Below are 14,614 nucleotides of genomic sequence, written 5' to 3' on the forward strand. Positions count from 1 at the left end.
AAAAGAAAGAAAATCGAGTGGAATTGACAGACAGCTTGGTTGTAAATGCACCTTTATTTAGCTTTTTTGGTTTTGAAGTCATTCTAACATTTGGCCATAATGAAAATGATGCCTACTTTTTTTTTCTTTATGCATGTTGGCTTATAAAATGGAGGAGCTCTTGGGTTGAGTATGGATATATATTATTGAACACAAGCTTAACATGTAAATGTCCAAAGGCAAATCAAAACAGTTAGAGTTAAGCATGATGTAAACATCATTACTTTGTTTCTAACTCTGCTACTTAAAACAAGACCTCTTCATGAACACTGGAGAAATGATTCATTTACAACAGCTCTACTCTACATGTGCAAAAAATTACATGTTTTATAAACCATTCTAACTGGCATGGTAACATTCTTAAGAAATCTGTTACAGAAACAGAAAGTGTCTCTAAAACACCTTTAGAAGTATTTACAATCCAACTAAGACTAATATAATCTGATGTGATGTTGAAGTGAACTTACCAAATGTCAGTACTTTAGGACAAATTAACCAAGTTAATACACCGTTACCACATCCTCATTCACCTTTAATTCATGACATATTACATAGTTGGGCTGGGAGATGAGAAATCTTGAGAGAAATTTGCATAGATTTTGTTTTCTCTCCAAACAAATCGCAATGGTTGACAAGTAGATTTTAAGGGGATGCTTACATTGTGATGATGTACTAAAAACAGAAAAGTTTTTAATTTGCATTTTCCACTTACAGACGACACCATTGTCAAAATGAACCCTGTTCACATGGATCTGTGAAAACGTTTAAAAATCCTGTATTCTGCCTCCAGGCCAGTAGTTGGCGATGTCACTTCGTAAAGTAACACTATGCGCTTATAGACTGAAAACGTAATACACATGCGCATGACGTCACCGTTTTCACAAAGTCACGTTTTTGTAATTTACATGGAGACAATAACGGTACCGTTTTCTAATACTTGCACTTTGAAACTGTTTTCAAAAGTCGTGTAAACAGACCCTACATGTAAAAAGTAAAATACAATAAAAATCTAGTCATCAAAGCATGTTTTCCACACCTTTTCCCTATATGGACACTGGGAAATATATTGAATAATTTTTATTTATGTGCACAGTAATAAAAAACAATAATTTCCTACTGTTTGTTCATATATTTTTACTAAAACATTTGAAATTATGTGAAATGCCAAACAGGGACTTTTATTCGTTTTTGAGCTATGGTGCAAAACACTTATTTTGAACTGATTGGAATAAATTGAATTCCTAACATATATCTTTATATTTTACTTGGAAGTTATTGCCAAAAAACATCAAATCATAACAAATGTTGGTTAGTTTTATACCACAGACAAAATGTATACATTTTTATAACTGTTTAATATATTTCCCAGCCCTATTACATATGTATGCATTTATAACAAATGTTCGTTCAGCATAGGAGTGAAACAACAATAACTAAAAGTTAGAAAATATAAAGGCACAATGAACTAGCAGACAAAAGGAACATTTCGGAGTAAGGAAAAACTTGTACAGACAGCTGGAGTAGTGACAAGGGAATTCTTCGACAGCTGTAGTGATAGTAGGACTTGTAATAAATGCAATGTCAGAAGATATGCAACACACTGGTCTTCCTGTTCCTCGATAGTTCATCATACCACACGTGACTTGGAGTTCAGCAAGAAAATGGATGTTCAGCTTTCACATGTGGCATCTGACACCCTGGAGGTTTCAAAGGAGGAAAAGGGGAGGATGGGTGCTAGAATTACAGGCCTAATCTCTTCCATCTCTCCCTCTCTTCCTTTCCCATGTTGCTCTTTCTCTTCCCTCCCCAGTTCGGCCTCTCCTTCAGCAGCTGCAGCCGTCACTGGTAGACGCAGGTCTGTCATCTCTTAGTTTAATCTGGTCAGGGAAATCATACGTGTCCACAGTCTCCTGAAAGGTAAATTCATTTCAGATTAAGAAAATTCTGTGATCATTTACTCGCCCTCACGACATCAAAACTTGTATGACTTACTTTCTTTCGCGAAAATAAAAAGGAGAAATTTTGCAGAATGTTCATGCTGCACTTTTCCCACATACAACATGTGCCATTAAAGAAGTTCACATTACTAATTCACTACAATCCCTTTATTCAGGAGTCATAAAATATCTTTGTGACAAAAAAATGTCCCCCTGTGGTCAATAATTTTATCCCTTACAACTCATCTTTGATCACCAAAATGACATATTTAAACGTTTTTTTTCTGTGAAAAAAAAAAAAAAAACTTTCATGCCTTACAATAGCTTGAATGTAACTCTACACCCTTGCCTCGTTTAGTATATGCGGAATATGCTAATTAGCCCCGCCTCCACTCACTCGCGCCAGCTCACAGATTTACTCGGCCAACTTACTGAGGTAAACGCTGCACAATGTTACCGCTCTTTACAACGTCGGACACATAACGGTAATTAATATGATTAGCCTTTTGCATGACTATGTTATTAAACAGCTAATAATGTGTTGCTAATGTTACACAAACCATGTTCCCGTTCGCCATCTCAGTCTGCCTTCTAACAATCATCAGAAACACTTTGAATAACTCAGAACGTCAGTGGAGAAAGGCATATAGTTCATCATAACATCGTAATATACATCATACACCCGCTATATTGCTAAATCTACCCGATTTTCCATATCAACAAAAAAATATACCGGGATAATCTGGCATCTCTCGAGACTCCCCTGACCCCTGCTAGTTCGCTGTTAATGATATGCTAAAGCCCGCCGGCACGTTGACCTGATTGGTTACAATGTAGTTTTTGACGTCAGAAACACCAGCGATTTCAAACCTTGTTTTTGACACTGTCTTTGGTTCACTGCAGTTTTAAAGAGAAAATACTTAGCAATGGTGTTGACTTATTTGGTGTTTGTCTTAAAGCATATTAAAAAACACCACATATACATATAAACAACATTAAAAGCTTGATTTTCACCACAGGGGGACTTTAAGTCTAAACATATCTCATTCATTTCTGAATATCTGACATCACTCGCATTAAATCTGCCACAATCTGTCTTCACGCAGCATATTTGTATATTCGTGAATGAGGTTTAAAAGGCAGAGGACAATCATTCCAGTTTGTTCAAATGTGTACAGGTGTGCTCATGTAGTATAGCTTGGATAATTTTTGCAGGCAAAATCCAGTCATTTCAATAGGAATCCCTGCGATTGGGCAATTTGTGTGAGAGCGCAAGATTTCACAACCAGTTCAAGTGTGTCACACGGATTCACCGAACTGACTAATAATGACTTTGGTGTGAGCTGTGCTTCATACATCATTACACTACTGACAATAGACAATGAAACTTTATGCCCACAACATTTTGCTAATGTGACTGCACCTTTGACTAGGGATGTAACAGTAAGAGATTTTCACTGTATGATAACCATCTCAGAAAATATCATGGTTTCCAGGGTTTTTGGTTTGAACAAATACTATATTATAACAAACTTGAAACCATTTTTTATGGAATATGAGTCTCCCTTTTGTAAAAAATAAATAGCTGCAAGCGGCAGACATCGGGGTCTTAGCACTACTAGCCCATGTGGATGAATAGCGATCCAGTTGAAATTGATCTTATGACGTGGTTTTTACAGCAAAGTTTATCTTGATCACTGAAAGTTAGGGTTTGATCATAATATGTGTGGTGTACCGTATATGTGGACTTCAACCACAGTGGACTTACAATGAGAAGTCCATGGTGGTTGTTTAGGCGGAAATGAAATGTGATATATAATTTTGAGTGGCTTGCCTCAAGATTTGGCAAAAGGAATCCTTTTGTTTGGGGCCCTTAGGGTTTCAGTATAGTCTCCAGACAGTTTCAATAGTGTCGGACGGGTGTGTGTCTGAGAGCATGATTGGGATTATCCTGCCGAGTTTCTGACGCCCATACACTTTCAGGGCAGTAAAATAAACAGGAAGAAAATCAGTACAAGCTGTTTATCTTCCATTTGAGTTATCTCTCTTTAGATTAGACAAAAATAAACCAAACTGTCCTTCCTTTTGAACAACATAAATGTGTTGACTGTGACAGTTAACAGAATAATGGCAATAAACAAAATTATGAACCTGATATAAAATAGGTGTGTAATGGATCGTAGTTGATCCGTGATCCGTACAAACCAGTCAACAGGGTTCGAAACGCATGTGATGCGCGGGTTAATTGCAAAGTTCAACCATCATAGAGTGAAAATTTATCATTTTGATGTGTTTTAGCGATTTTAAACCATTCAAGTGCAAGAAGACACGATAGAGAACTCAATTCAGTACTCGTACGCTGACAAAGAGCATGCAAACACCTAAATCAGTTCTCATACTTTCTGTGCATCTTTTTGACTGACACCAACATGCAAAATTATGTCAAAATGCCGATCTCTAGGAGTATCCTGGTCACGCAGTCTCTTATGTCGTAAGTGAATGTAAACAGTTGAAAAGGAAAACGGATGCATATCATTATTGGACATGTGCATTAGGTCTTAAAGTGACAGCAGCCTAATAAACCTCACTTTAGAGGATTTGTAATAAAGCACATGAGTTGGAGAAACTACTTTTTGTTCTGAAAAGAGCAGCGTGAACATTCTGCTAAACGTCTCCTTTTGTGTTTCATAGAAGAAACTCTTAAAGGTTTTGAGACAACATGATGGTGAGTGAAATGTGACAATACACAATGTTTTTATTTTGGGGTGAATCTCTCAAACATGGTGATAAATGACTGATTATTTGCTTTTTTCATCTTATATCAAACAGGATGTAAAGTGAAAGTCAAACTGAAGTATTCTCGACGTTCTGTACCTGTTTAAGTGCATTGCGAGCGATGGTTTGGAAGGCCTGCTCCACGTTAATGGCTTCTTTGGCACTGGTCTCAAAATAGGGGATGTTGTTCTTACTCTGACACCATGCTTGTGCCCGCTTTGTTGTTACCTGTTCAAAATACAAAGGATTTTGGGATGAAATGATGAATTCAATCTGAAAAACTGGCAATCAAAAAATGGCTTACAATTATTTTATTACATCACGTAATATTTTCTTGATAGGAAAAGTTCTAGTTCTGGTATATTGTTTGATATTTGCCTATTCAGGGCTCATATTTCTGCAGGTTTTATAAAGTTAGAGTTTTTTAAGACTAGGTAAAGAAAATGTATGGAATAAATGGAAGGGAACACAATATATCAATACATTGGAGTTATATTAGCAACACTTTAGAGTTTTAAAATGCAACTTACAACAGATATCCATTACTTTTCAATACATTTTACAAAAAAAGTAGTTTGTATCGCTCTGCAAATATACTAGGATAATGGAAATATCTTTTACTGCAAGAACTGCAAAAAAAGTGTTCTATTTTGTCTTGTTTTTCAGTGCAATTGTCTAAAAATGCTTAAATCAAGATACATTTGAGCTGCAAAATGACATAAACTATGAGTTCTGAGAAAAATACACAAATAAAGTGAATTTATGATTAAAACAATAATAAATATCTGTCAATGGGGTCAGAAAAATCAACTTCATTCCAAGCGAAGTTATACAGAAATGTGTTCTTCTTTTAAGCATAAACTCACTTCATTTTGTTCAGTTTTTCAAAACTTCATTTTACATTTGCATTTTACACTGATTTAAAGATGTTTAGATATTTGTATTGGAAAACAGGACAAAAACACTGATGAATATCTTCATTTTCTGCACTGTATACAACAATAAATGTCATGACTTTGTGAATTTAAGACATTCAGTTCTGAATTAAGACCTTTTTAAAGGAGAACTCCGGTCAATTTTAACATTGAGCTCATTTTTTTGTAAATTTGGAGTGCTGTCAGTACAGAGAACAACGACAAAAATCGGTGTTGCCTACACCGTGTTATCCTCTTTTTAAAATTTGCACCCTGTTGACTTCAATGGGGCAAGTTTTAAACCTGCTTTTAGCCTCTTAACATCCTTGATGTGTCATTACAAGTGCACAGCCATGTGAGTGATTCCTTCAGAGTGAACACGGGTGAATCTGACTGCAGTAGATGTGAAAGATATGAATAAAAATGCTGATAATTCAGCCAGCGCTCATACCTGTATTTATTTCCTGTTTTCGGTCGAAGTCCACAGTAGTCGATTGTCGAGTTCACGCGCGTGATCATAGGTAACTAAACATATGCACGTGAACTCGACAATTGACTACTGTGGACTATCCTAGTTTCCACAAAAATATTAAGTAGCACAACTGTTTTCAGAAATGTTTCTTGAGCAGCAAATCATCATATTAGACTGATTTCTGAAGGATCATGTGACACTGAAGACTGGAGTAATGATGCTGAAAATTCAGCTTTGATCACAGGAAGACATTACAGTTCAACATTACAATAGAAAACAGTTTATTTTCAAATGTAATAATATGATTTAATTTTAACTTAATTTTCAACAATATTATTGATCTGACTAACTGACCCTGTTGTATGAGAACTGAACTGAGCTGGACGATGATATCATCTTTTGCAGAACTGCTTCACAGATGAAATGAACTAATTTAATAATGTTTACAACAGAACTGAACTGACTTCAGCGAACAGCAGCCGAAATGCACATTTCCTGTTATCTCTGTAAAGCTGCTTTGAAACGATCTGTATTGTATAAAGCGCTATATAAATAAAGGTGCCTTGACTTGGCATTCCCCGCGCACTGAACTCTGGAGAGCTCCAGCATTATGTCTGATGGCTGCGCACAGGTCAAGCATTGCGATGCACACAAAGTTCAAACGATTTCAGTTTTGCCCTCATTTGCAGCTGACCTTTCCAAGCACAGCACATGATTAGCACACAATCTGCATGACACAAAGATCAAAACAAGATGACCCGACAGAACAGCAAAGGCAGATCCTGACATTCAGAGGAAATGAATGTGATTTAATGTATCAAAGCAAACAGCAGGAATTCTGCCTGATTTAAGCTCAAAAACCTGTCTATTTTCATCGCTAGCCATGTGTACGTCCAGTTTGCTTGCTATCAAACAACCTTGTTCAATCGCTGCCCAGTGACTCTGTCTGCAACGCTTTTCATGTGGAAACCTCACCGTGAGTCGCATGAAAGGACTTCAATCTTGTATTTTAACTTAAGCAATTTTATGTACACTACTGATAAAAAATGTGGCTGTATTTATTTGATCAAAAAGACAGTAAAACATGAATATTGTGAATTATTATTATTATTACAAAATGAAAATAACTGTTTTTTATTGCATATATTTTCAACTGTAATGTATTCTTGTGATCAAAGCTGAATTTTCAGCATCATTACTCCAGTCTTCAGTGTCACATGATCCTTCAGAAATCATTCTAATATGATGATTTGCTGCTCAAGAAACATTTCTGATTAATATCAATGTTGAAAACAGTTAATATTTTTGTGGAAACCAGGATACATTTGAAGAATTCTTTAAAGAATAAAGTTCGAAATAACAGCAGTAATTTGAATTGGAATAGTCTTTACTGTCACTTTTGATAAATTTAATGCATCCTTGAAGAATTAAAGTACTTTTATTATTATTATTTAAAAAAAATCATACTGACCTTTGGCAGCCATTAAAGGGATAGTTCGCCCAAACATTTAAATTATCCCATCATTTACTCACCTTCAAGCCATCCTAGGTGTATATGACTTTTTTCTTTCAGCCAAACACAATAACAATAAACAAATAAAATAAAAATAAAATAAAATATCCTGGCTCTTCCAAGCTTTACAATAGTGAATAGAGCCTGAGTTTTTGAAGCTCCAAAAAGCTCATCCATCCATCATAAAAGTAATTCATACGACTCCAGGGGGTTAATAAAGACCTTCTGAAGTGAAGTTATGTGTTTTTGTAAGAAAAATATCCATATTAATAACTTATTTAATAGAATTAATAACTACATTAACTAATAACTATAATCACTGGCTCCCAGTAACAGCCGTACGCGAGTCTAGTTCCAGTGGAAGAGTGACCTCTGACCCGACGCATGACGTATTGATGAACGCGGAAGCTCAGAGGATAAACAAAACACCGGTCACGAATTAGAAGTCTAAAAGGAGAATTTTTAAAGAGAAATGTGGGACAAGCTTGAGTTTGTTTCTCAGCTCTATTTGTTGAACTGCGAGAGGCGTCGACTCTTACCTTCACTGTAAAAAAATTGCTGTAGTTATGCAGCTGTTTGCCAGTAACTTACTGTAGATTTAAATTGATGTTATTTACTGGCAACAGTTTGTTCAAAGTTAAATGAACATTAAACATTAACAAGTCTTTGTCTTTACAGAATAAAACTATAAAATAACAATCTAATGCAAAGCATTCTGGGAACCAGAAATCTTCATCAACCTTTTTCAGTTTTTTTTCCTTCAGATTTTGGTTCCCAGAATGCTTTGCACGAGGCTGTTATTTTAGTTTTATTCTGTAAAGATAAAGACTTGTTAATGTTTAATGTTCATTTAACTTTGAGCAAACTGTTGCCAGTAAATAACATCGATTTAAATCTACAGTAAGTTACTGGCAATCAGCTGCCAGTAATACTGTAATTTCGACAGATTTTTTTTACAGTGTAAGCTTACGCTACTCCTACATGCTACGTCATGCGTCGGGTCAGAGGTCACTGTTCTGCCGGAACTCGACTCGCGTACGGCCGTTACCGGAAGCCAGTGATTACAGTTTATAAAGTTAGAAATAAGGATATTGTTCTTACGGAAACCCATGGCTTTGCTTCAGAAGGCCCCCTGGAGCCGTATGAATGACTTTTATGATGGATGGATGCACTTTTTGGGCTTCAAAATCTAAGGTACCATTCAGTCCCATTATAAAGCTGGGAGGAGCCAGGATATTTTTTAATATAACTCCAATTGTGTTTGGCTGAACAAAGAAAGTCATATACACCTAGGATGTCTTGAGGGTGAGTAAATGAAGGGTTATTTAAACTAACCCTTTAAACTATTCAATTTCTAGACCATTGAGAGTCTCATAGCTCAAGCACTCGTTCTCCTCTTTTTCAACTCTCTAAAACCGAGAAGTTTATAACTATCCTAGCTTTGCCGCTCCATTTGGTCTACACACTGACCTGTCGGTTCTCCAGGTCGATTTTGTTGCCCAGCACAACAAAGGGGAAGTTCTCTGGGTCACGTGGACTGGCCTGAATGAGAAACTCGTCCCTCCAGCTGTCCATGGTCTTGAATGTCGTGGGAGCCGTGACGTCATAGACCAGCACGCAACAGTCGGCCCCTCGGTAGAAAGCCACGCCGAGAGACTGAAATCTCTCCTGACCTGCTGTGTCCCAAATCTAAAGGAGGAAAATCGAATTAGTCATGGTAAATTACACTTAACAATACTTTAGCCGCATTATTAACAATGTAACACAGCCTCTTTAACCTTATTTCTTAATTATAACACTTCATTCAATGTTAAAGACTAATATGGGTTTCATAAATGTATTCATTAGTATAGTAATCATGAGTAACAGCTCAGTCAGAATAACTACATTAATCTTATTGTTGCAATATTAACAAATTATTTTACGGGAATAACTTCCCAAGCACTGCTTGTCTGGGCATGAGGGATCTACATCACATGACTGGTCATACAGGTTAGAGAAACATGGCTGGCAAGTCAACACAACATGGACTGTGCTTACAGGGAAAATACCAGGGGATTACTAGACACGTCACTAAATGTGACTTATTTATCTGACATGACCAGCATGTTGGATCAGAAAAAATGTTTATATCATCAGAATGAGTGTAAAACATTGAGATGAGATCCTACCGATAAGCTATGAGTAATTACAGAGATTTCATGACTGTACTGCCTATTATGCAGAGCCTTTAACCACATCACATGACCACAGATGATTATTGCCATGGGGCATTGTTCACAACATAACGGTTGTTAAGGAAATGACAGAACATGTCATCCTCAGAACACACTGTTCTCTTTCTTACTCTTTATGAGCAGTATCCAAACAATTATTATAATAGCTACAATTACCGCTATTATAGGTGTAAGGGTGAATCTGATTCAAGAAATATTTAGAAAGTATTATTTTATTCCCAAATCAAAGAAAAAACGTATTTATTGAACATTTATATTTGGCATATACATTTCCACAAGTAATGTGTCACTTTTGGCTTGCACGTTTACCTTTACTTTTGTCACATCTGTTCTGTTCATGTTTTACGTTTTCATGTCTTTTATTTTGAAATTTGTCATAATCATGTTTTCTGTTTTTGTTGTCATGTGTTTCCATCATGTGATCTGGTCATGAGGTTCCTTTGGTTCTTGTGTTTTCATTGGTTTGTCTGGTCAGGTGATTCTCAGTTCTGTCTTGTCATTGGTTTATCGCCTTGATTACTTTATCTTGTTATCCTAAATCTATTGTCTAGCTTTGTTTGTGTAAGCATGCAGTCAGTGAGTCTCTAGTTTGTCAAGTCAATAGTGATGGGAGAAACGATGAAAGAAATGATTCACTGTTTCGAAGCGCTCGAAATGACGCCTGCTGGTCAGAACAGTGTAAATGCAGCTGAAATGTCTTTATAATATGTGATATTTTATTAAATGGTAGTACTTGCTTTGTTCGTTTTATGGAGAGCTTGGTCAATCAGACCAATAAGAGACTTTTAACTACAACTCTTCCTTTTTATTATACACATGTGTCATAGCACAGGTCCATCTGCAAGATGTCTGCTAAAGATCTGTTAATCTGGAAAGCATCTTCTGTGTAAAAACATCTGATAAACGTCTTAGAAAAAGCAGTTTTACATACATTCTAAATCTTAAACACCTTAAAGACCTCTTCTAAATGTCTATATGACATCTAACAGGAAACATCCTAGAGATGTATTGCAAATGAGCAAACACTCCCAAAAAAAAAGACATCAAATAGATGTCTCTGAGATGTACTTATCAGGGGTGTACACATTTATAACATTGATCCGAGATCAGGTAAAAAATCCTATATAGACACTGGTTCATGGGTTCACAGAGATCATGGCCCGCTAGTGACGAACCATTGAAATTTCTGAACATTTTTAAACAGCTGATTTACATTGGTTGAAATCACATGACGTTGGCAGTTTGATACGCGCATCCGAATCACTGGTTCGAAACAAATGATTCGCAAAAGGTTTCAAAGCTTCCCGAAAGCGTCCATCACTTCAAGGTTTATTTCTGCATATGTTCTAGGGGATAATAACATTAATAACAACTCGTCTTTTTAAAATTCTTGTTTTATTCCCCTCTAATTTATCATAATACCCGTAAAGATGCTTAAAACCATGTGTATTGAGCACCGTACAAATTAAATGAAAACTAATTTTCAAAAGAAATTATGCAAAAAAAAAATTGTTCCTACAAATAAACTTTTATAATTTTACTCTATTTTGGGAAGAAATATGACACTTCTTTGAGAGATACACCTATATAGGAATTACACGTCCATTTAAAAGTTTGGTATTTTTTAATGTTCTTTTCTGCTCACCAAGGCTGCATTTATTTGATCAAAAATACAGTAAAACAGTAATAATGTTTAAAACAACTGTTAACAATTTAAAATAAACATTTTCTATTTTCATAGATTCTAAAATTGTAATGTATTCCTGTGATCAAAGCTGAATTCTCAGCATCATTACTCCAGTCTACAGTGTCACATGATCTTTCAGAAAACATGCTAATATGATGATTTGCTGCTCAAGAATTTTTTTTTATTATCATCAATGTTGAAAACAGTTGTGCTGCTTAATATTTTTGTTGAAACTAATTTTTTTTCAGGATTCTTTGATGAATAGAAAGTTCAAAAGAACAGCATTTATTTAAAAAAAGATTGAAAACATTATAAATGTCTTTACTGTCACTTTTGACCAATTTAATGCATTCTTGCCGAATATAATTATTAATTCCTTTAAAAACAACAACAATTGAACCGTAATGTAATCTTATGAAATAGACATGAATGCAAACCTGCATGGTGACCAGTCTGTCGTCCACCATCACCTCCTTGGTCAGGAAGTCGGCTCCGATAGTGGCCTTATACTGATTACTGAACTTATTATTCACATACTGGTTCATCAAAGAGGTCTTCCCAACGCTGACGAAGACAAACAGGACAAAAGGATTCAGTAAGCAATGCTTCAGAAACATGTGCAGCTGAAATCATCATCTTTGAGTCTTGATAACATTCCTCATCAGTAAGATGAGAAAGTGTGATTAAGTGTGAGCAAATTCCAACTGCACCTACACTGATGTTGGAAAGTCAGGGGAATTCCTTGAGTAATGTCAATAGGCAATAATGTTTGCATGTGTTCAGCTACTTTAAACATAGGCCTTACATAAAGAGGACAACGTGCCACAACTGATAAGAGCATTTGAGCTCCATGAAGACTGATAATAACAATCTAAACCTCACTGATGTTGCATAAACACTTACCCAGAATCCCCTAGGATGATCACTTTGAGCAGCACCTTCTTACGAGAAGCCATGATGTGTAGAAGAACGCTACGAAGCAGAGAAGGATATCAGATATCAGACAGAAGAATCTTTATTTTCCACAGATAAATGCATGACAGGTAAACCTACACTGTAAAAAGCCACTATTTAAATCATAATGTACTTGACTGAAATGAACACTAATGAATGTGTAATATGTCTAGGTAACATTTAAATATTATCATGAGGTCATAGATGTACTGAGGTCCTTCACAAAGTCAGATGTTTATCATTTAAACAGATGTTGTTTTGGATAGTTTATATATTCATAAGCCTAGAGGCTGCAAGAACTAATGGATTCAATCAATAATGACAATCTTTGACAACAACTGCCATTATCGAATGGGTCTGTGTTCTTGTATAGATTTGTAACGTTCATATTTTTATTTATTAAATAATTTTATAGCCTTGAATTTGCCTAATATTTAATGGTAAATTAAAGGAACACATAATCAGATTAATTAAAAGGTGGTTTAAATGTTAGTTGCAGAACTAGTATCAAGAATTGCAATGAACGTAATTTTAAAACGAAGGGAAAGAAGAGCAGTGATCAAACTACACCTTCAGAGTCACTGGCAGAAGTACAAAGAATTAATTCATGTGATTCATTGAGTCATGTGACGTCACTGCTGTAAAAACATGGCAGTTACATTGTAACAAATGCTTTACTGAAACGAGTATTACAGAAGCGAAAGTCATATAAACCACAAAGTATTTGTTCTGTGTAACCAAGTAGTTTGTCTGACAAGGACATAATGACACAACAAATACTAACCAGTCAGAACGATAAGCATAGATAATCCATTATGAAATCAATAAGTGCAAAAACATACAAAAGGCAATTGGGTCTAAAATGATCTAATATTCTATGCAGCAATCACCTTGACAGATTTTGTGAGAAAAACAAATTTACCTTCTTCACGTTTACCGTCGCGGCTGTTTTGATATTCGCTGCGCGTCCGAATCTTCCGGAAAGGTATTTGACACAAAAATAACCAGTGTTTTTAATGATACAGAAGCACATCAGCTGTTGTCGAGCATTATATGTTTCTTCCTAGCAGAACAGGACATGACTGTAGAGTCACAAGGGTATGACGCAAAATATTGATGTTCGAATCGTATTTCAGTCGGTTCAATTTAGTGATTCATTCGACCCGATTCGCAAGGGATTTACTTTAGGGAGAAATGAAAACTATGAGGTTGGCGACACGTTAGAGGCTAGAGCGTTTAACAAAACAAAAAACAATGAATGTAATCAAATGTATTTTACAACAAAATACCGAGTGGAGACTTTCGAGAACACCTTTGAGCGATGTCTCAAACGAATCGTTGACTTAGGTTTCGAACCGTTTGAAATTTAAATGAACCGCCCAGACGAACCGATTCGCTTAAAAATGAATCGGACTTCCCATTACAAGCTCAAAAGCCCTCCCTCATTTTCGAATCACTCCAAGATGGCAGGAGGAGGAAATTAATTAAACCACTTTAACTTAGTTTATACAGCATTAAACGTTATATTGATATCTTCTCGCTTTTTAAATAAATGAACGTGCAACAAATCTAAACAAATAATAATAATAGCCTAAAAAACAACCTCCCATTCGCTGGTATCCTAAGTGTTATGGATATGCAGGCAGAATTTTTTATTAAATAATTAAGCTAGTAAACTTAACGTAATTATAAATATTTATATGCAATTCAAATATATCTGGATGGATGTACAATTTGACAAGTAAAAAAAAAAAAAACACAGGAGAGGCTCATCCCGTGATCGCTTTTGCCTGGTCCCCGTCCCTCCCGGTTCCACCCTCTGTCATGTCATGTCATGTGATTTGCACATTTTGATCATTTGTGTCTAAATTCTGACCACACTTCCTCAATGCCTCACCTAGCCTACTTCCTTTACTCATTTGTACGCAAATACACTAAAAGATTCGACGCATTTCGAACCTTTTTGAATGTTATTTTATTTATTTATTTATGTATCGTTTATTTATGCAATTCAATAGAATTCCACAAGAACGCTACGGTGATATTGAAGGCCACAGATGAACTTGTAGGGGTCCTGATGTTGGGA

The 14,614-nt window shown here is 35.7% G+C and overlaps 1 protein-coding gene across 1 annotated transcript; it reads right to left on the reverse strand.

Moving 5' to 3' along the window:
* Window positions 1-35: 35 nt before the first annotated feature.
* On the reverse strand, window positions 36-13,622 carry rab7b (RAB7b, member RAS oncogene family). Its single transcript, XM_084138776.1, has 6 exons — window positions 13,451-13,622; window positions 12,478-12,546; window positions 12,012-12,138; window positions 9,121-9,339; window positions 4,851-4,979; window positions 36-1,949 (listed from the first exon to the last, which is right to left on the reverse strand). Exons 2-6 carry the CDS (start codon window positions 12,528-12,530, stop codon window positions 1,863-1,865), a joined length of 615 nt encoding a protein of 204 aa, XP_083994902.1. The 5' UTR covers window positions 12,531-12,546; window positions 13,451-13,622; the 3' UTR covers window positions 36-1,862.
* Between the last annotated feature and the right edge of the window lie 992 nt (window positions 13,623-14,614).

The sequence above is a fragment of the Abramis brama genome, assembly GCF_963993115.1.
Source record: "Abramis brama genome assembly, chromosome: 16".
Taxonomy (NCBI): domain Eukaryota; kingdom Metazoa; phylum Chordata; class Actinopteri; order Cypriniformes; family Leuciscidae; genus Abramis; species Abramis brama.